General features: G+C 30.8%; 2 protein-coding genes across 2 annotated transcripts in view; one reads left to right on the top strand and one right to left on the bottom strand.

The window, feature by feature from the left end:
• The window catches only part of Tap42 (immunoglobulin binding protein Tap42), a 3504-nt gene extending 2460 nt beyond the window's left edge, over nucleotides 1-1044 (bottom strand). The window contains exon 1 of the mRNA XM_018543999.1: nucleotides 819-1044. Coding sequence (XP_018399501.1) covers nucleotides 819-971 — 153 coding nt within the window. The 5' untranslated portion in view covers nucleotides 972-1044. The remainder of the gene's footprint in view (nucleotides 1-818) is intronic.
• Nucleotides 1045-3822: 2778 nt separating this feature from the next.
• On the top strand, nucleotides 3823-20406 carry ATPCL (ATP-citrate synthase). The gene is made up of 11 exons (XM_018543985.1): nucleotides 3823-3937; nucleotides 13790-14143; nucleotides 15331-15524; nucleotides 15601-15911; nucleotides 16618-16936; nucleotides 17015-17450; nucleotides 18011-18336; nucleotides 18417-18936; nucleotides 19391-19696; nucleotides 19766-20183; nucleotides 20284-20406. The coding sequence occupies exons 2-11, from the start codon at nucleotides 13802-13804 to the stop codon at nucleotides 20373-20375; spliced, it is 3264 nt and encodes a 1087-aa protein (XP_018399487.1). The 5' UTR covers nucleotides 3823-3937; nucleotides 13790-13801; the 3' UTR covers nucleotides 20376-20406.
• Nucleotides 20407-20518: the final 112 nt, after the last annotated feature.

Below are 20518 nucleotides of genomic sequence, written 5' to 3' on the forward strand. Positions count from 1 at the left end.
TTTTTTTTTTTTTTTTTTTTTTTTTAAATGCAGTATCTTATGAATTAATACTTATTCCTTTATCCCGAATCTACAATAGATTTTTATAGACCTTATGCTATAAGAAATAGACAAATTATAGTCAATTATTCTCCTCGTATTTGACTATAATTGATCAATTTCTTACGGCTTAAAGCTTAAAACATCAATTGTAGATCTATACTTATGACAGCAGCGCTAGCGAATTAGGCTGTAAGAGTAAGAAATGGACTATTCAGTTTAATGTGAGAAGAATAATTGACTGTGAATAATTAATTTCACTCTTACAGCCTAATCCACTACTGTTAATGCCATTATAGACAGTCCATTAGAAACAGACAAGAACTGTCTTATGACTTACGTCTTAAATAAGTGTGAAATAAGGATTAAGTCATAAGACACAATCTTAAAATTATAAGTTAATCTTTCTACTAAGGTCCTTAATGTAACAGGAAGATGCTTCTTATACAATAGGGAATTTTTACTGTTTATCCCAGATATAGTGAACGCTAAAGTCACGATATCTTTTTCTTCACAGCTAATTAAGAAAAGGAAAACTTGACTTTAGCGTTTACCGTATCTGGGATAAATAGTATTACAAAAACTTCTTATTGAGTCGAAAGGTTTAGTCTTAATCGATGAAGTTGGCTAATCAGCGTTAGCCGTACAAGTTGACTATTGGTAAACTTCGCTGATAAAATTTAAGACTGCCGAATACCGATTCTTAGCATAAAGTTATGGCTGTTTTTACGTGAAGCTTTATAGTGCAATCATAAGAAAATCAGAATTTAAAATCTTACCTGTACTTTTGAACTATTTGTTGGCTCCACCGTAGCATTAATACTGTTAAACAATTCGAAAGCGCTGTCAAATAATTCCGACAAAGTCGCAGAATCATTCTTATCTCTTTTTGTTAAAGGGCTTAAGCCCTTTAACAAAAGTTTTTCTGACATTGCTATTGATTGCTATCGGTGATGCGATTTCCGAATCCTATGGTTTTCGCAATTTCGCGTAGACACACTGACACCACCACAGCTGACACAGTAGGTTTGTTCTTTTTCGCTGAACTGGCTGCCTCGGTCATGAATCATGATCAGTGAGCGCTCACGAATCCGCTCCACACAGTTGAGTCTGCTGAACGCGACCATTGGGCGCATTCAGCAGAAAAGAGCGCTACGAGAGCGCTCGCTGTTATTGGTGTATTCTTCTAGATCATCCAATCAGAATTTTAAATCTGGAAGAATATACCAATAACAGCGAGCGCTCTAGTAGCGCTCTTTTCTGCTGAACGTGACCAATAGTATTGTTCGTTTTTTGTCTCTCGAGAACTGCTCAGAGCTCGGAGTCGCTCCGAACAAACCCTTTGTATTTAGATGCTGTAAATACCTTGAAACCAAGACGGCAAAGCGGCTAAGTATGCTTGCCGAGCGATTGAATATAATTGGTTATTACTTATAGATCCAACCAATCATACTCGATCGCTCGGCAAGCATACCTAGCCGCTTTGTCGTCTTGAACTCGCCCGATCTTTGATTGATCAATTCGTAAATTCTTTCTTCTGATTGACCAATGAAGCATTTGCAGCAATGGGTGCATCCAGAAACACGACCGCTCATTGAGCTCTCAATAAGCACTTCCATGATTGGCATATTCCATTAGATCTTGGAAAATAAACCAAATAGTGGTCAAGAGCTCACTGAGCGTTCAGTGATCGGTCGTGTTTCTGGATGCACCCATTTAAATCCAAGTACGCTGGATTCGTTCGGAGTAGAAACCCTTCTAGTTCGGAGCTACTCTGAGCAGTTTCCGAGACACAAAACAAACAATACTAATATATTTATGCTTTTAGTCCATGTATTACACCTCATTTGCGGTGTAAATATTATAAAAAACATCGGTACTTTATCTCATATTACAGACAAATATTTATTCTACAAATATTTCCACGAAAAACATTTTTTATGATTATGTTTTACGAAGGTATGAAATCTGTTAAAAGTAGGATTTTGCAATTTCATTCTGAAAAATGTTGTTGCAAATAAAATAATCTGTTCCTTGCTCACAATGTAGATAATACTTTATGCTGATATTTTATCTTCTATAAGCAGAGGAGATTCGGTAGTAATTATAATTAATAAATTAGAAATTAAGTAAAAAATAAAAATTTAATACCAACTTTTAATTTATTTTAATTATTTTAAATTTTAATTTATTAATTTCTTTCTTTTTAAATTAAAGTTTATTTTTAGTATCTATTATATATATTTCTCTAAATGTCAATATTATTTTCTATATAATCTTAAACAAATTAGTTTAAAAAGAGCTAAAAAATTGTATAATATATCCAAAAATGAATGTGAGATGGGTTTACATTTATTATCATTAGTTTTGTATCATGCTATTACTTTTTCACATGTAATAAGCAAGAAAGAAACAATAGAAACTTTTTATTTATGTAATTATCAAAGAACGTACAGGCGTGATCAGTAGTACAAAGATCAAGAGAACAAGATTACTTACTACATTTTTTAAAATTACATTTCATTTTTCTCTCTGTTATAATATATATAAATATTAAAATATCGAAATGTCTATATAAAAATACTAAATATCAATTTTTTGTACAAGAATAATTTTTGTCATTTCATATAATTTAATAGAATGTTAAATTTATCTGATATACTTTATATTATAATTATTTAAAAAAGTAAATCCATTTTAATATAATACATAAATAATGTTTTTCAAAACTAACTTCGTATTTAACCTTTGATTTAATTCTATCTTAACGTAATTTTAACTCTATTAGTTTTTGTTCAACTCTTTTTAATTGAACTAAATTTAATTATAAGCCATTATTTAATTGAACTAAATTAAATTATGAGCCATTAATTTTAGATTGTATGTATTTAAAAAATTGTTAACTTACCCAACACCTAGCCTAAAAATATGTAGTATGCATTGTGTTGGACCTTTTCAGTTTATCTTTTTATATAGCTACGAAAGCGCATACAATTAGATTTTGTAATTTAGTTCTTGAAACATAATAAGTAAATAAAATTATCTGTACCTTCATTACACTTATGGTGCAGATCAAGTGAAATATCACAATAAATTTTTATTTTATCTCTTTTTTCAATAAGAAATGCTCTATACAACCTTCAGGCGACTTTTCTGATTACGAATGTTGTAATTACATTGAGATTTCGGTTATGGTCAAGGTCTCGCTATAAATGCTTTGAAGCGTTTCATGGATCAATAAGAAAGAGTTTTATAAATTGACCAATTAAAATAGCTTCAAAACATTTGTCGCACTGCGTCAACTGTACCGTTTTTTTCTCGGTATTTTAGTTATAATTTCAGCATAAAGAAATTTGTCTTCAACAGAGTCCATAGTTGATCAAGACAATTGGAATGTGGTTGAGGACGAGGGGAAGGGTTTAAACAGCTCCACGTTATCCATGGTTATCCACGTTGATCGTACGATGTGACGTTCTCATGACGTCACTATCGTCACCGCTACGACACAATGGCGGCCGTAGCCAACTTGAGAGCATTAAATCCGACATTTTTAAACATATGTGATTTGAATAAGATTAAAATCGATTATTTATTATTGTATTTTTAATCAGCTCTTATGACAAGTGTCTCCGCTCTTGATATAAAAGAAACTGTAACATCACTTTAACCTGCTTTTATTAATACTGGAAGGTCGAACCGTTCCCTTTATATTTCGTTCTGGTATTGTGGCAATATTCTCACACATCAAGCCACATCAAGCGCAATCTCAAGATTCTCAAGCAATCTTATGGCAGTGTCAGCGGATAATGTACGTCGTGTTGGTCGTGTTACTCTTGGAATTGTTTAGGATCTAGCAAATATTCACTGTTCAGGAAGTTAGCTGCGTTGTTTGTGGTTCGTAAGTAGAAAGACATCATTAAAACAATTAATTAGTCAATAGAAATAGAAATCTAAATTGATCATGCACAACTGTTTAAGTTTCTAACCTCTTTCATGTTCTGGTGTAATGAATTTCGACAAACCTTTCACCGCGTGTAAAATCTTCACAGATCGTTTAATACAGTCACATAATTTTTATTTTTTTCTGCGATATTAAGATAGATACAACAAAAGTGAACGTACAATAGTGAGACACTAGTGAAAATATGTTCTTTTTTTTAAATATAAATTTTAAGGATGTTTTATTATATTATTTAAGTAATAAAAAAAATATTTAAAAAGACATTTTTTGACAAAAAAATGTTCCTTTAATATATGATAATGTCACAATGTAATAGTTATTATTCTATTAGTCAATGTGTGTGTGAGACATATTTAATATGAATCTAATTTTATTATCTTTTTGTAATGACCAAAAATATAATTTGTATATAGTTTAATAGAATGTTATTTTATTTTTTGAAGATTTCGAATATCATTTCTTTATTTGTTTAATTTATATGAGTACCTATGTATATTTACGTGTGTCACACATTTAGAATTCTTTTAACATTATAACATATAGAATTTTAAATTTAATTTATTGTTTAAAATTTTCAAGATATTTGTTCTTGATTCCTTATTATAATTTTATCTAATAATAAATAATATAATTTATTAAAGCTTAGAGAAAAAGCTTTTTCAAGGACAAAAATAATTCTTTGTATTAGGTTGTTTCAAATTTTCTAACTCAAAATAGTATACATTTAAAAAATTAGCAATTTTACCATTTGATAGAACAAAGTTTCAGTTTTAAAAATCTGATTTCTTAATTGCGGTATGATGATTTTTAACAGAGTTATAAGCAACTAAAATCAAAATGTTCTCCTTTACTTAACTCGTGAATAACTCAGAACAAAAAATCGTAGGAAATTTTTTAAAAACGATTTTATAGGGAAAGCTTCAAGTTTTCACGATAGGTAGTCGAAAATTTTCGTAAATATTTTTTTGAGGGAGCACGTGAAAGACCCATGAAGTAAATAGAAAAATTTTCATCTTTTTCAGCTCGTATATTTTTTTTATATAAAAATTATCAAATTTATACAAACTCAAAAAGTATAGTAATCTTTCGAAAATACAGATTTTAAGTTTTAAAATCCTTTTTTTCTTAATTTTAAATTTCGTTCATTTTTTTGTATGTACAGTTTTGAGTTAGAAAGTTGGAACAAACTTTTCGAACAATTTAATAATAATTAAAATATATGTAAAAAATTTTAAACAGTTTTTTCCTTAGAAAAATATTGATATGTTAATATAAATTTTTTTTCATACATTTATCGATATCAATGAATAAATTAGAACGTAAACTAATCTGTTTATTACATATACATGTACACGTATATACCTACAAATGTGTGTATATGGTAATAAGATACACACACAAACATACATGTTTTCAATTCACTAAGAACTCTAAGTTTAAGAAACTTCTACTTACCGTTTTTTACTGTGATATTTAAAATTCTAATCTCTTACATAATATCGGCGTGCGCATATTATACATGCCACATTTTCATTTACGTAAGCAAGAAATCACAAAAATGCAGCGCGTCAAAAATCAAGATACATGTTTCGTTGCTTTAATTTCGTAGCACATTTGTTATGTAGGTACATAGATATCTGTCGTTAGAAAAATACTTTGTATGCAATGATAGATTCCATTTTTGCAACAGGTTTTTGTTAATAATTAACTCTATACAGAATTTAATAAATAATTAATAATGAATACTAACGTTATCGCATGTGTAAAGCTAGCATCTTACTACTTCGTGGAAACTTATTTAAATTGAGAAATCGAAAATGCAAAATAAGATGCCAGGTTCACACAGCACCAATTTTGTTTAACAAAGAGGTTAAACTAGTTATTTTCTTGTAGGAAAAGGTAATATATAGTTTTAAAAAGAATTCTGACAATTATTTTGATTTTTAACAATCTTTTTCCTCTAAATAGTGGACTTTACAGAAATTAAGATGAAACGCTGTCCTATTTTAAATTCTGATAGTTTTGTGGTCATTTTTGTACAGTTCCGAATGTATTTTAATGTTTTTTGAAGAGTTCTAATTATGTACATTAATTATTCAAAAAACTAACAGATTTTTTAAATGATCAGAAAAGTTTTCGGAAAGCATTAGGATATATTCAGAATTACACAAAAATTTTAAATTTTTAAAGATGGGGTGCTAACTTCACACCGCCACGAAAATTATCATAGAACTGTCAGAACTCTTTGAAATGGGAAAGCCACATATTCTCCACACATATTCTCTGAAAGGCGCCTTTTTCGGGTGATAACAATTATTTAAAAAATAAACAATGTACATGATTAAAACTTCTTTAGAAAACGTTAGAATATATTTTCGGAACTGCATGAGAATTATATCATAAAATCAAACAATGTTTCAATTTTGTTCCCGTAAAGACCACTTTTTAGGAGGAAAAAATTATTTAAAAATCAAAATAACACAATGTCAAGCGTTAAAATTCTCTTTAAAATTATGTATCTTTTCGAATTCTACAAGGAAATATGTCTGGAACTTTAGTTAGCGCTATCTGAATCTGGCGTTTCATTTAGCATTGTTTGCTTTTCAGCTTTAAAGACTGGAATTATTTGTTTAATCGATATAAAACTATATATAGGACTATTGAAAATAAACTCAGAACTCTTAATATTTAATAAGTTTCTCAAGCGAGACGCCCAACTTTACACATACAAGTTAAGTCTAAACAATGTTTGGAATATGGAAATAATGTTAAGGTGTAATTTATTTATTGGAAAAATTATTACAAATGTATTTTAATTAATGATAATAAGAATCGATAACTGTCGGCAATTGTAGTAATTTTTTATGAGTAGTCTTATATTTATCAAAACAATATTAATTTTTATCCTTTATAAACATTTAAAGATTCATGCTAAACTATTATAGGCTTCGTATTCTTATTAGTTATGTTCTTATATTGACGATCTTTAGTATTGAATATTGTTTATCCTTTATCTCCACTAACAATATATGAAAAAAGTATACCTGTTTCTGTTAAATGGAATTATATAAGTAATGGTATACAGAATTTTAAACAATATCTTATTGAAGTTTCAGACGCAATTATCTCCCAAATTATCGTTATTTAAAAAAAAAAATGTTTTAAGTGAAACTTACTTCGTTTTGAGGAGAATACCTTTTAATTTTTTTTTATCTAGGTGGACGTGTCTCTAAAATGTCAAGGTGATCTTATTTTACATGAAATTCATATAGTTTTTTTTTTAGTAATTATTTTTCGATTGGCGGATACTGTGTCGATGACCTTGACTTTGACACACGTTGTCAAGGTCATAACCAAGGGTGTGCAGTTGTTGTAATTCCAATGACCACGTATTATTTTCATAACGTTAACAACGTTGAGTCTTGTAGGTTCATCTAGTGCATTCGATACATCATATACAGTCAATGCAATGATGCAAACACTTTAAAGCGTTTTTTTATTGATCAATTCGTAAAATTCTTTCTTCTAATTAGTCAATCAAACGCTTCGAAGCATTTGTACCAAGATAGAGATAATGAATGAAAAGAACATTAAAATTTGTATTTCTAGTTTATGTATTTGACAGATCCGAAATATACGTATTTAATTATATATAAAAAAACGAAAATTATGATAAATGTAGCGTGTTTTTTTATTATTTGATTCAATTCATTTTTCTTTCTCGGCATTAATTTGAATCATAATTTTTTTCTTAAAGCTATGCTGAATTGCACTTTTTGCGCGTTAAATTGGTTTATCAGATTAAAACATCTTCCTAGCAAACATCAAGTTACATGTAACGTGCATGTAATTTTCGACTCAACAATATAACTGTAATATAACACACGTATTATAACGTGTTATTTCTTCCTCATAGAAAAAAAAGTAATCTGTTTCCTTACGTAGAAAATGATGTCATTATAAAAGATGTAGGTTCCTATTAGAAAAAAAAACAAAGTTAACCTTGAAATGACCTTGAAATCTTACACCAAATAAAAAACAATGAACGTCATAATATTTCCTCCTTGAAATTAAATATGTAACTTTTGTTGAACAATTTTTCTCAATATCGCCGTGTTTCCGAGATAAAAATTTGTAACGCTTTATTTTGAACACTCGGTAAATAATAAAAATGAAAGTTACTTTACCTTTGTTAACTCATAGATCCGCACACGTAGGAATTAGTTCCACTGTCTGTAGCCTTCTGTCGAGTTTCATGTGCTAGCGCCTACCCGCCTTACGCAAGCTATAGAGAGCCTTATTCAGTTTACACACGGTATTCGGTTGCTCGATCATCTTTAATAGGTAACGAGCTCGTCTTGATACATCCGCATCCTTTTCTTGAATTTCGATCCTTTTTAACATTTCGTGCACAAACTCCGACTTCTCTACAAAAAGCTCTGTATCTATTTTTCCATTTAAATAAGCGATGCAGCTGCGATATGTTTAGAGCAAATCTCGTGATTAAAGCCATCAACAGTCAGAAAGATCCGAGACGCTCAACGGAGGTGAAAGTTTCGAAGAAGTCAATACCTTCACGTTGGGCGAACTACGGTGCAGACTTCCGTCGGCAGCATATTTATTCCGTAGCATTGTCCGGTATTTGATTACCTTCCGAAGTCCGCTGGCCTGGTAACGCAAAAGTATCATTTTCGACGAGGCTTTTAATTTCCGAGTATATTGGCATCACGCCATTCCTTCTCCGGCCCGGAAATTGCCCAGTTGAATGGAATCTCATGGGCATTCACTGCAAATTCAGCATCATGCCATTTTTCACTTTCGTCGTCACTTGCGATAGAGATCTTTGATTCGTGAATGTCTGTATCAAATTTGATATGCCTTCGAAATCTCAGAGTAGCCCACGAAAATTCTTTTGACGCCCCTAAGTGCAAATTTGTCCTTGTTTGGTGTTTTGTCAAGAACATATGTTTTGATGCTAAATTTCTATATGTAACATTCGGACGCCTGTATGTCCGTATTTCGTATGGAGTCTTCTTGCCTAGGGTTCTCGTTACACTTCGGTTTCTTATGTGGTTAGCAATGTTGGTCAGCCTCGGTCCAAGAATAGCCAATTATTGCAAAAAAAGGATTTCGGAAGTTCTAACTCGTTCATTATGCAGCGTATTCGATAAATGTTCTCTTTTGCGTGCCGTGACGTTATTCTGCTGGGGTGTATATAGTGTCGACAAATGATGTTGAATTCCGAATTGTTTTAGCATATATGCTTAAACATAGTCCATGACTGCATTACAGAACTCCTTTCTGTTATTCGATTGAAGCGTTTTGATTCTCTTTCCGATTCGCGTCTTAACATAGCTTTTATATTCTAGGAATTGAATACTAACCTCTGATTTGTTCTTCAGGAAATAAACCTCCAGTGACTGTAATCATTCGTGAATCTTAGAATATAATAGGTACAGCCCTGCAATTTCTTTATACACATAGGACTACACAGATCTGTGTGCACGATTTCAAACGGAGAAGTTGCGCATTTTCCACTTTTCGCAAAAAGGAGGTGCATTAGTTCACCAGCAGCACAGGTATTGCAGTCTGGAAGGATGTTGTTTGTCTTAAGCTCAGTGACTATCTAGTTCCTGAGCATGAGATTAGCATATCTCTCTAATTGAGATGTGCAGCCACGAGTCGCTCTTAACGAAGAGTACTTCAACTTGGATCCTCCTTGGATGTGTCATAATGTTTTGTCAACAGTTCTATACGCGTGGAGTTGACAATATTTGTTTTTGCCATAATGGAATATATTCTCGTATATTACTGTGTCGCTATCACGTTGCATATCCTAACGATGATATCTACGTCTCTTTGGAACTTTTGATGGTCGTCCGGTATAAACATTGGACTTTCAATTAACACGTCTTATGTATCGCAATAGAAGAATTTTGTTTTGGTTTCTGTTTTGTGTTTTGATGTTTGTTATACACAAACTGAAGTCATAACCTGTTAGCACAGTAGAATATTAGGAGTATCAGGTGAGAGTGAATTATCCAAGATTTATCGAGCATAATCAAAACTTTTATTAGAAAGCCACTTGTACAAACAATGCTCGGAAAGAGTGACAAAAGCATACGGAAGTTTTTTTGGACTAGAGTCCTATATGTATACGAGAAAAGCGCGTCATGATTTTTAATTGGTGAATATTATATCTTCTTTCGACAGCTGAACTGGTACACATTGTACACAGAGTAGCTTGGGAACTGGTCAACTGGAACAAGTTAAACATGCTGAATATATGCTAAAGGGGTGGTAGTGGGAGTTGAGCGTCGCTTCTCTCATATAGGATGCGTTCCATTAAACGCTCGTGACGCCCGCAAACTCGTTTCACATAACGACCATGTTCTTTGTGATCGCGATCAAAATGTCTACATGACGTCATTAATCGCGACCACATCGAGCTCACGACGCTCATGGTTCGTTCTTGGGTCAACGTGGTCGTTTTGTCGTCTGCTAGCCCGCAGTGCCCTTAAGCTAGTGGAACGGCAAATACCAGGTGTACAAGTATGAAGTGCGGATTTGAGACAACAGATGGTGCACCATTGCAGTGTGTAGTAAAGTCACTGGATTAACAAAGTACCGCGAACTGCCGCCATTTTGGCTCCATGACATAACCGTGGCATATAGCAACCGGGCATTTTCGACGTTTCCTAACCAGTTCATTTACACAAAGTCACAAACGCATATACATACAGTTATAACAGGATCAGGATTGCACTTAATATGTAGGAAGTTACATTAAATGCACTATCTGAACTCTCGACGCCATTTTGGCTTCAAATGCTAATTCTCTCATCGCGGTACTTTGTTAATCTAGTGACTTTAGTGTGTAGTATAAAGATTTGACGTATATGCCATTTTGTTGTGCCATCAACAAGTGTCAAACGCGCATAAGTGATACATTGAAAATGTGTTTGCATAGTATTGTTTTACTGTGTTCAATATGTCGAAATTTGTGCCAAATAAAGAGCATTCGCCGACAGCATTAATTTTTTCTTTTCATTTGAAGGATGTTTACTGTGTTAAACTGTGGTTTTTATCAGTGATGGGATTTTTCCACCCTTATATATATCACGCGAATACCCACGCATAATTCGGAATTTTTCACGATGGTCCAAAACATTTTTTATTTAACACATACTTTCAGAGATAATAGCTTGTAATACTTTACGAGTGGGCCTTTCTATGTATTACTAACAAAGAGAGACTACTCTACTCTTCACTGATTTTGATCAAACTTGCAGCGATATTAGAGAAGCCTATCAAATGTACACCTGTAAAGCCGTTTACGCTAATAGGCCAAAAAATTTATGTCCAAAAAAATAGACGTGACATTGACTTGACCTTGACGGTGCCGCCCAAGGTCAAACCTATAAGACTAGTATATCTTATTAAATCCTATTTTTATTTTACTTTTGTGTAAAACATTTTTCTCAGAAATGCATACTTTCTGAGATATTAGACTGTTTCCAGATTTTTGGTATATTTTTAAATGATCATTACTCGGCTTCTAAGGCGCATTGGCGCGAATGACTTTACAGGTGTTCATTTGATAAGCTCCTCTAACATCGCTGCAAGTTTGATCAAAATCGGTGAAGAGTAGGGCGTAGCCTTTCCTTGTAAGTTGTAAAAACAATTTTCTTATTGTTAATTTAAATTTTAAACAAATTTTTTATTTTTCAATACCGAGTTATTTATTTATATATTATGTATAACCTTGTATCTTTGCATCTTATATATTATACATATACGGCTCATTTTATAATACTTCTGACCTCTATATGATACATACCGATTTTTTTATATTTGTAAACTTTTTCGATTACCTTATTAGTGGATTTATATTTTTGAATATGGTTTTTGAATATTAAAAAAATTTTTTTGTTATGTTCTTAAATATTGAATATTTTTTGCTTCTCTGGTCGAATGAGTGGAATTGCTTTCTTGATCATTTTGTATTAAAAAAAAAATGATAAACTTCTAATTTTTTAAAATCATTTTACAGAATACTGATTGTATTTCAATTCTTTGTTTGTGTCTTTTACCTGACGTTCCAATCATGTGTCAATTAAGCATGAACGATTGAGTAGAAACTCTACTATTTTTGCCATGAGCTAGTTGAATTGTATTATTGTATACTGAAAAGATAGACTAAAGTGAAGCCGAAACGTCTGAAATAAACTTGGTATTTTTGGAAAATATTATTGGGTAGTAATTACTCTGATTAGCTCTTGTTTTAATTATTTTGTTGATAATTTTGAGAGTTATTTACATTAATTTTCCAATTCTAGTGATAAAATGTAAAATAATAAATTAATAAATATAATTTATACAAATTTTGTTCATATTTTACTCTCCATAAACGATGAGTGTGCGGAAATCTTTGAGCAGTAGTATATATATGTATGAAATAAGAGTAAGGAAAAGAGATTGCATAAAAAACTCTTCGTAGAATCATACGATATCTCGCGATATCGCGTGGAGACGTGACGATGTTACATATTGCTGTGGTATCATATTGAACGTTCAGTTAATTGCCACAAGTGACAGCAAAAACTGAGACATTCACATTAACTCAAATACATTCAGAGGTATATAAATATTAATATTACAAATATTAATATTAATTCGTATAAAATTTTAGTATTGATAATAATAATATATAATGCTATGTAATAATAAAATTAACAAAATCATGTTAAAAAGTTTTGTGTTGAAATGTAAAAAAATCCTGTTAATGTTAATATTTGTAATTAATTTATAATATATCTAAATTTTTTTCGATATTTTTTAACGTATTCCATTTTTTTTTAAATTTTTACAAACTACTTATTTATTGATAAAAAAACCAATATATTTCGTCAATAATTAATTTACATAATATTTTATATGAACGATAAAGATAATATTTAAGTATTATTTACATCATTTGTTCATGATTGTTGTATTAAATTTTACATAATTTATAAATTGAAATTAGAAATTAAATTCTCTTGGCGGAGGTAAAACTTTTTACGATAAATTCTTTACAGAATTTAAGATGTATGTGACTAATAAATTTGGAGAGGGGAGATTATTAATATTTTAGATAGATTGTATTGAAAGTCTGATAGTAACGATAATTATATTTCTGAAATAAATTCATTTAAAGAATGTATATGTATTAATTTAATATCTAACTTTAACAATCAAGTTAGGGTTTCTCATATTCAGGTAATATACTCACATAAACGGTTTTGTTTCTAATTTTACCATTGTTAAATAATTTCATCAATAATAATAATAAATTTAATTATTAACAATATAATTATTATTAATTCTAATTCATTAAAAAAATTTTTTAACTGATTCGCGGGTTTAATGTACTTTAAATTAATGTATTTTTACTTGAAGATAATGTAAGATAAAGATAACGTATTGAAGTTTTTTTTCATTTAGAAGGTCACAATCCGGAGAAATAAGTTATGTAACTTATGTAACTTATCAATAATAGGATTAGAGACAAGACCATTAATATAATCTAAAATTTTATAAGGTTATTTCTATAAGAAATATTTTTATAAACAATTTTTTATAACATGATTGAAGAAAATGTTCGTATTTATTAATACCGATTAAGGTTAATTAAATATTATATTATTAATATTTTACTGAAAAAATGAATTTTTTCATAAAAATTAATAGTAAAATGGAATATTGTCTAAAAATCTAAATCTGATTTTTTTTATTGATTTTTGACAGAAATTCTAAATAATGGCAGCAAAAGCAATTCGAGAAGCAACTGGGAAAGATTTGATTAATCGTAAACTTTCTATTGGGACAAAAGCAGTAAAATGTAGATTTATATCTATTACGGAAAACACAAACTGGATTGATATCGTTAATGAACATTCGTGGCTCAAAACAGAAAGATTAGTTGTTAAACCAGATCAATTAATCAAGCGACGAGGAAAACTCGGATTAATTAAAGTAAATGCAGATTTAATTGCAGTACAAAAATGGGTTGAGCAGCATATGAATAAAGAGCAACGCATTGGCAAGGCTATTGGAAAATTAAAAACATTTATAATTGAACCGTTCGTATCACATAAATCGGTAAGATTTCTTGATTATTTTTTTTATATACATTGCTTAAAATTGTTTTAAGACTATCTTAATAAGACCATCTTAATAAAATAATAATACGAATAAAAGTTTTTATTTTATTTATATGTAATTCAGCATGATCAACTTAACAAAAATTCTAAATATTCAATAAAGAGCGTATAATTTTAAATCACAAATTCAAATTAATTTATTAATTCTTAAATGTCAATTAATGAAGACTATTTGATATTTAAGAATTAATAAATTAATTTAAATTTGTGATCTGGAATTATACGCTCTTTATTGACCTATCTTCTATTTATTATTACTTAGTAAATTAGAGCTAGAATTCGAAATTTATTCTGAATATCCTTTATTGTAAATCTTTGAATGCTTTTTACATTATGAAAAAGTAATTTAGGCGATTTTTTTATGTTTTGTAAAAATAGAAAAGAAAAAGTGTCTAATGACGAAGTAAAAAGTAGTGTAAAATATCTGTCTATTTATATGTAAATATATTTAATAGTTGAAGGATGTATTATAAGCATATATCATAACAATACTTAATCTGGAGACACGGTAGTGTTTCGGCGCCAAACGCAGCGACACTGCCGTGACTACTTTATAACAAAATTACCGAAGTTCGATAGTTATAGTCAGATTCGAATAATATGATTAAAGAAAAGTTTTATTACTTTCAAAGTAAAATTTATCGTTTGATTCTCCATTACATATTGATGATATCTGAGCCTTTTCAATAAAAAAAAAAACACAGTCGATATTTATTTGACCTTCAATTTTATCTGTCTTTCGATGACCATGGCTTGTTAAGGCTCTTTTATCAATATTTGATACATTTTGGAAGCTGATTAAATGTAATGTAAAACAGCATTTTTCGGTTAGCAAAAAGATTTCTTGTGAATGTATGATATTTGATAACAGCTCAGGCTATATTGATTACTCGCGCTAATTATAAATAAAGATTTATAATTATATAATAGTGGAATTTTTTAATAAATTTCGAATAAATAATATATTCACATAATAGAATCACTTTTAATTTGAATATTACATAAACATATAGATATTTTATACATGCTTACTTTGAGTCGGGAAATCAACATTTACAAGATTATGTAATAATATATGATTATTATGGACTCTAAATATAATACATATTTACATTTATATTTTAGGAAGAAGAAGTTTATGTTTGTATCTATTCTCATCGTAAAGCTGATACGATACTATTTCATCATCAAGGGGGTATTGATATCGGAGATGTTGATGCTAAAGCTTTAAAGTTAAATATACCAGTTGGTAGTGAAATGCCTGATCGGTCTATATTGATTAATAAACTTTTGACAAATGTGATGGATGATAAAAAAATGTAATAATAATGTTCAATCATTTTAAAGTAAATGGATTTTATAGCTTTTTGTTTGTACTTTTTTATTTTATTTTAGGATGATTGCTGAATTCATAGAATTTCTTTATAAGCTGTATGTCAATTTACATTTTACGTACTTGGAAATCAATCCACTAGTGGTTACGGATAATGCAATTCATATTCTCGATCTTGCGGCTAAATTAGACACTACGGCAGATTTCATATGTAAACCAGATTGGGGAGAAATCGATTACCCGCCGCCATTTGGAAGAGACGCTTATCCGGAGGAAGCCTATATAGCTGATTTAGATGCTAAATCTGGCGCTAGTTTGAAATTGACAATTCTTAATCCAGACGGTCGTATATGGACTATGGTTGCTGGTGGTGGTTAGTAGAGATAGTTACACAAGGTGGGGGTAGGTCTATAGTACAATCGATAATCAGAGACAATTTTTTTTGTACACAAATAAGTAAAAACTGCAGAATAAATTTTTTCCATCCGTTTTATTTACGTCTTATTAGAAAAATTGGTCCATTATGATGAGTATTCTATTACTCTTTGTGAATAACGAAGTACGAATATACAAAATTCATACTGATTTTGATGACAAAAGCAAAGCGTCCTGATAGAAAGATACTTATTATAGTAGGAGGAATTGTTAATTTACAAATGTAGCTGCAATATTTAAAAGCATTGGTTTTTTAAGACAAAATATTAACTTCAAGTTTGTAAACTGCGAATCAAATTTGAATATGCGTGCATTTAATGAAGATATGATTTTGAAAAACACGGTATAAATGTAATTATGGTTATATCCACATGACTTTTAGAGTTGCAGGATTAAAGAGAATGTGACCAATAGTTAAAGTTTATTTCTTTTATGAAAAGAGAAATTACTCATAACAAAGTCCCGATACGAAAAAAGTTTACACTTTCGACTTATTTTTGTACAAGGAATTATTCCTTATCTATTTGTACTGTAGGATTATCCCTATCCTGTATATGCAACCTACTTCTTTGCAATTTGGGTTTTTTTACATAATCAGTTCTTCCCAGTTGTGTCCAAATACTATATTAAAATTACCTTTATAGGTGCTTCTGTGATATATTCAGATACAATTTGTGATTTGGGAGCGGCTGATGAACTGGCCAATTATGGTGAATATTCTGGTGCTCCTAGTGAACAACAAACTTACGAATATGCAAAAACTATACTGAGTTTGATGACAAAAGTAAAGCGTTCTGATGGAAAAGTACTTATTATAGGAGGAGGAATTGCTAATTTTACAAATGTAGCTGCAACATTTAAAGGCATTGTTAAAGCTCTTCAAGAATATCAGTCCAAATTAGTCGAATATGATATAAGAATTTTTGTAAGAAGAGCTGGACCTAATTATCAAGAGGGTTTAAGGTATAAAAGAAAAATTATCATTAATAATAGTATGTCTGTGTAAATGTGTATATAATATTTAAAAAAATATTTTAATAGAATTATACGAGAAGTTGGTAGACGTTTAGGAATTCCCGTTCATGTATTTGGCCCCGAGACACATATGACAGCTATATGTGCTATGGCACTAGGAAAGAAACCAATTCCTGATCCAGAAGCTCAAGAATTTTCAACAGCAAACTTTCTCCTACCATCTGGGCAAGATGTTGGACCACCATGCACAGCATCCAAGAATAACGTACATTCATCAGAGCAGTTTAAATTGAAAACTGTAGACGCAGTAAATTCAGAAACCGATAACAAACAACTTTTTAGTAATAAAACGAAATCTATTATTTGGGGTATGCAAACAAGAGCAGTACAAAGTATGCTGGATTTTGATTTTGTTTGCCGAAGATCCGAGCCATCCGTTGCAGCTATTGTTTATCCTTTTACTGGTGATCACAAACAAAAGTTTTATTGGGGTCATAAAGAGGTGAGATTTTAAATAAATAAATCATAAATATGAAGTCTAATATTAAGAAACATAATAAAAAACAATTTTGTAAAGCTTTAGACAGGTATCCATTTGTGTGCATATAGCTCCATCAAAAATTAGTCAATTTGAAATATCGATTACCGATTTCGAAAGTAGAGATTTCAACCTTTAAAATACTTTTTTGATTTTTTGTCTGCGATGATTTTCCACCGAGTTATGGCGTTCTGAATATTGCGCAATTTTGAGCCTGTTCGAAAGTGTTCTCTATTTTTTGTTGAATAGTATACTCGAAAATATTTCGCTATTAAAAAATATTCAAAATTTGTGCTAACATTACGAGTGGATTCAGACATAAACAAAAAAGCAGAAAGTAAAAAAGCGGCAGCCAATCAGAACTCGCGCAGGTAGACCCTTGTTTCGGCTTTCTGTACCGTTTACTATCAGTGTAAGTTTCGATTAGTTGCTGTTTATCTGTCAAGGTCTGAACCTATTCTGCCTGCACTCACTTTTAGTAACCATTTTTTGCCGGATGGATTAATTTTATTTTCTTTAAATAGGTTCTTATTCCTGTTTATAAACAAATGAAAGACGCTATGGCTAAACATATGGATGCAGATGTAATGGTCACGTTTGCCTCTTTAAGATCTGCTTATGAAAGTACCATGGAAACATTACAATTTCCGCAAATCAGAACGATTGCTATAATCGCGGAAGGTATACCTGAAAATATGACCAGAAAAATGATTCTAGCAGCGCAACGAAGGAATGTTACTATAATTGGACCGGCAACTGTAGGAGGTGTAAAGCCAGGCTGTTTCAAAATCGGTAATACAGGCGGAATGATGGATAATATTTTGCATAGCAAATTGTATAGACCTGGCAGGTAATACTGCACAGCGGATCTTTGTGGATGTAATAACATTTTACAAAATTAATTGAATGACAACAGTAAATTATTTTCAGTGTCGCTTACGTTTCTCGTTCTGGTGGCATGTCAAATGAATTAAATAATATAATCTCCAAAGCTTCTAACGGAGTATTAGAGGGTGTTGCTATCGGTGGAGATCGATATCCAGGAACTACCTTTATGGATCATATAATGCGTTATCAAAACGATCCAGATGTGAAGTTAATCGTATTGCTTGGAGAAGTTGGTGGTATCGAAGAATATGAAGTATGTGAAGCATTGAAAACAGGCAGAATTACAAAGCCTTTGATAGCTTGGTGTATTGGTACCTGTGCTAGTATGTTCAATTCTGAGGTACAATTTGGTCATGCTGGTTCTATCGCAAATTCCAATCTTGAAACGGCTTCTGCAAAAAATTCAGCGTTGAAGGCTGCCAGTGCATATGTTCCAAATAGTTTCGATAACCTTGGTGATCTCATACAAACCGTTTACGAACAATTAGTAAAAGACGGCATAATAGTGCCAGAACCCGAAGTTCCAGTGCCGACAGTACCAATGGATTATGGATGGGCCAGAGTAAATTTTATTTATTTATTGACTTTATCTATTATAGCTCATTTTTACTATTAAGAAGGAAAATCATAATGATGAGTGATATAAAAATAAAATAAATTGTAAATTACACATCGAAGCAATATAATTCATTAAATACTTTTTTTTAACAAAAACGAGTGAAGGACGGAAAACATTCTCGCTAGAATCTAATTATTTCGTCTTGATATACAATTATACAATATAATTTGTTGTATATTGTACTATATATATATATTTACGTGTGTATGCATGGGCGTACGCGCGCGCGCGCACATACACACACACACACACACATTCACGCATCTGTACATGAGTATGTAGAGCAAAATGAGCACTGAGTTAGTTTTGCACATAATAGCTATTTATTAAGATAAATGGAAAATAGATCATTATGTACATAATACTGTTATTGTAATATGTTATGTTGTACAAACAGGAACTTGGTTTAATACGTAAACCTGCATCATTTATGACATCAATTTGTGATGAACGTGGACAGGAATTATTATATGCTGGTATGCCTGTAACTGAGGTTCTGAAGCAAAATGTGGGTATTGGTGGCGTTGTCTCACTTTTATGGTTTCAACGCTGTTTACCCCCAACCTATTGCAAGTTTCTCGAAATGTCACTGATGCTCACAGCTGATCACGGCCCAGCAGTTTCTGGAGCTCACAACACTATTGTTTGCGCACGTGCTGGGAAAGACCTAGTTAGCTCTCTCGTTTCGGGACTTCTAACAATTGTAAGCGAAAATTAAATTATAGTAAACTAGTATGACTTTTCAATACTTCAATGATATATTAATTTATAGGGAGACCGTTTTGGTGGTGCTTTAGATGGTGCAGCTCGTATGTTTTCTGAGGCGTATGATACTGGTTTACATCCACAAGAATTTGTAAATAATACACGTAAAAAAGGAGAACTGATTATGGGTATTGGCCATCGTGTTAAATCAATTAACAATCCAGATATGCGTGTAAAACTTATCAAGGAATTCGTGTTAGAGAATTTTCCAGCAAGACCTTTAGTTGAATATGCTCTAGAAGTTGAAAAAATAACAACTAGTAAAAAGCCTAATTTAATTCTTAATGTGGATGGTATTATTGCTTGCTCCTTTGTCGATATGTTGCGAAACAGTGGCAGTTTTACAAGGGAAGAGGCGCAAGAATATATTGAAATAGGTGCCATAAATAGTTTGTTTGTTCTTGGTCGAAGTATAGGATTTATCGGTATGGTTATACGTGTAAAATTATATACGCATGCATTATACATATTACGTAAAGAAATGTTAGAAATACAATTATTCGTTAACGAGCTCTTTTTTTTCAGGTCATTATATGGATCAAAAAAGATTAAAGCAAGGTCTATATCGTCATCCTTGGGATGATATTTCTTATGTACTACCTGAGCAATATAATTGAATTGTTAGTTAATGATGCTGATACAGTATGTAACGCTTAATATATCTTATCGTTAATCATTCAATTCAAAGACCATCTTAAAAATAAATATATAAGATATAAATAATTAATTGTTTATCATTAATATCGATAAATTGCATTGT

The sequence above is a fragment of the Cyphomyrmex costatus genome, unplaced genomic scaffold, assembly GCF_001594065.2.
Source record: "Cyphomyrmex costatus isolate MS0001 unplaced genomic scaffold, Ccosl1.0 scaffold413, whole genome shotgun sequence".
In the NCBI taxonomy this organism is placed as follows: domain Eukaryota; kingdom Metazoa; phylum Arthropoda; class Insecta; order Hymenoptera; family Formicidae; genus Cyphomyrmex; species Cyphomyrmex costatus.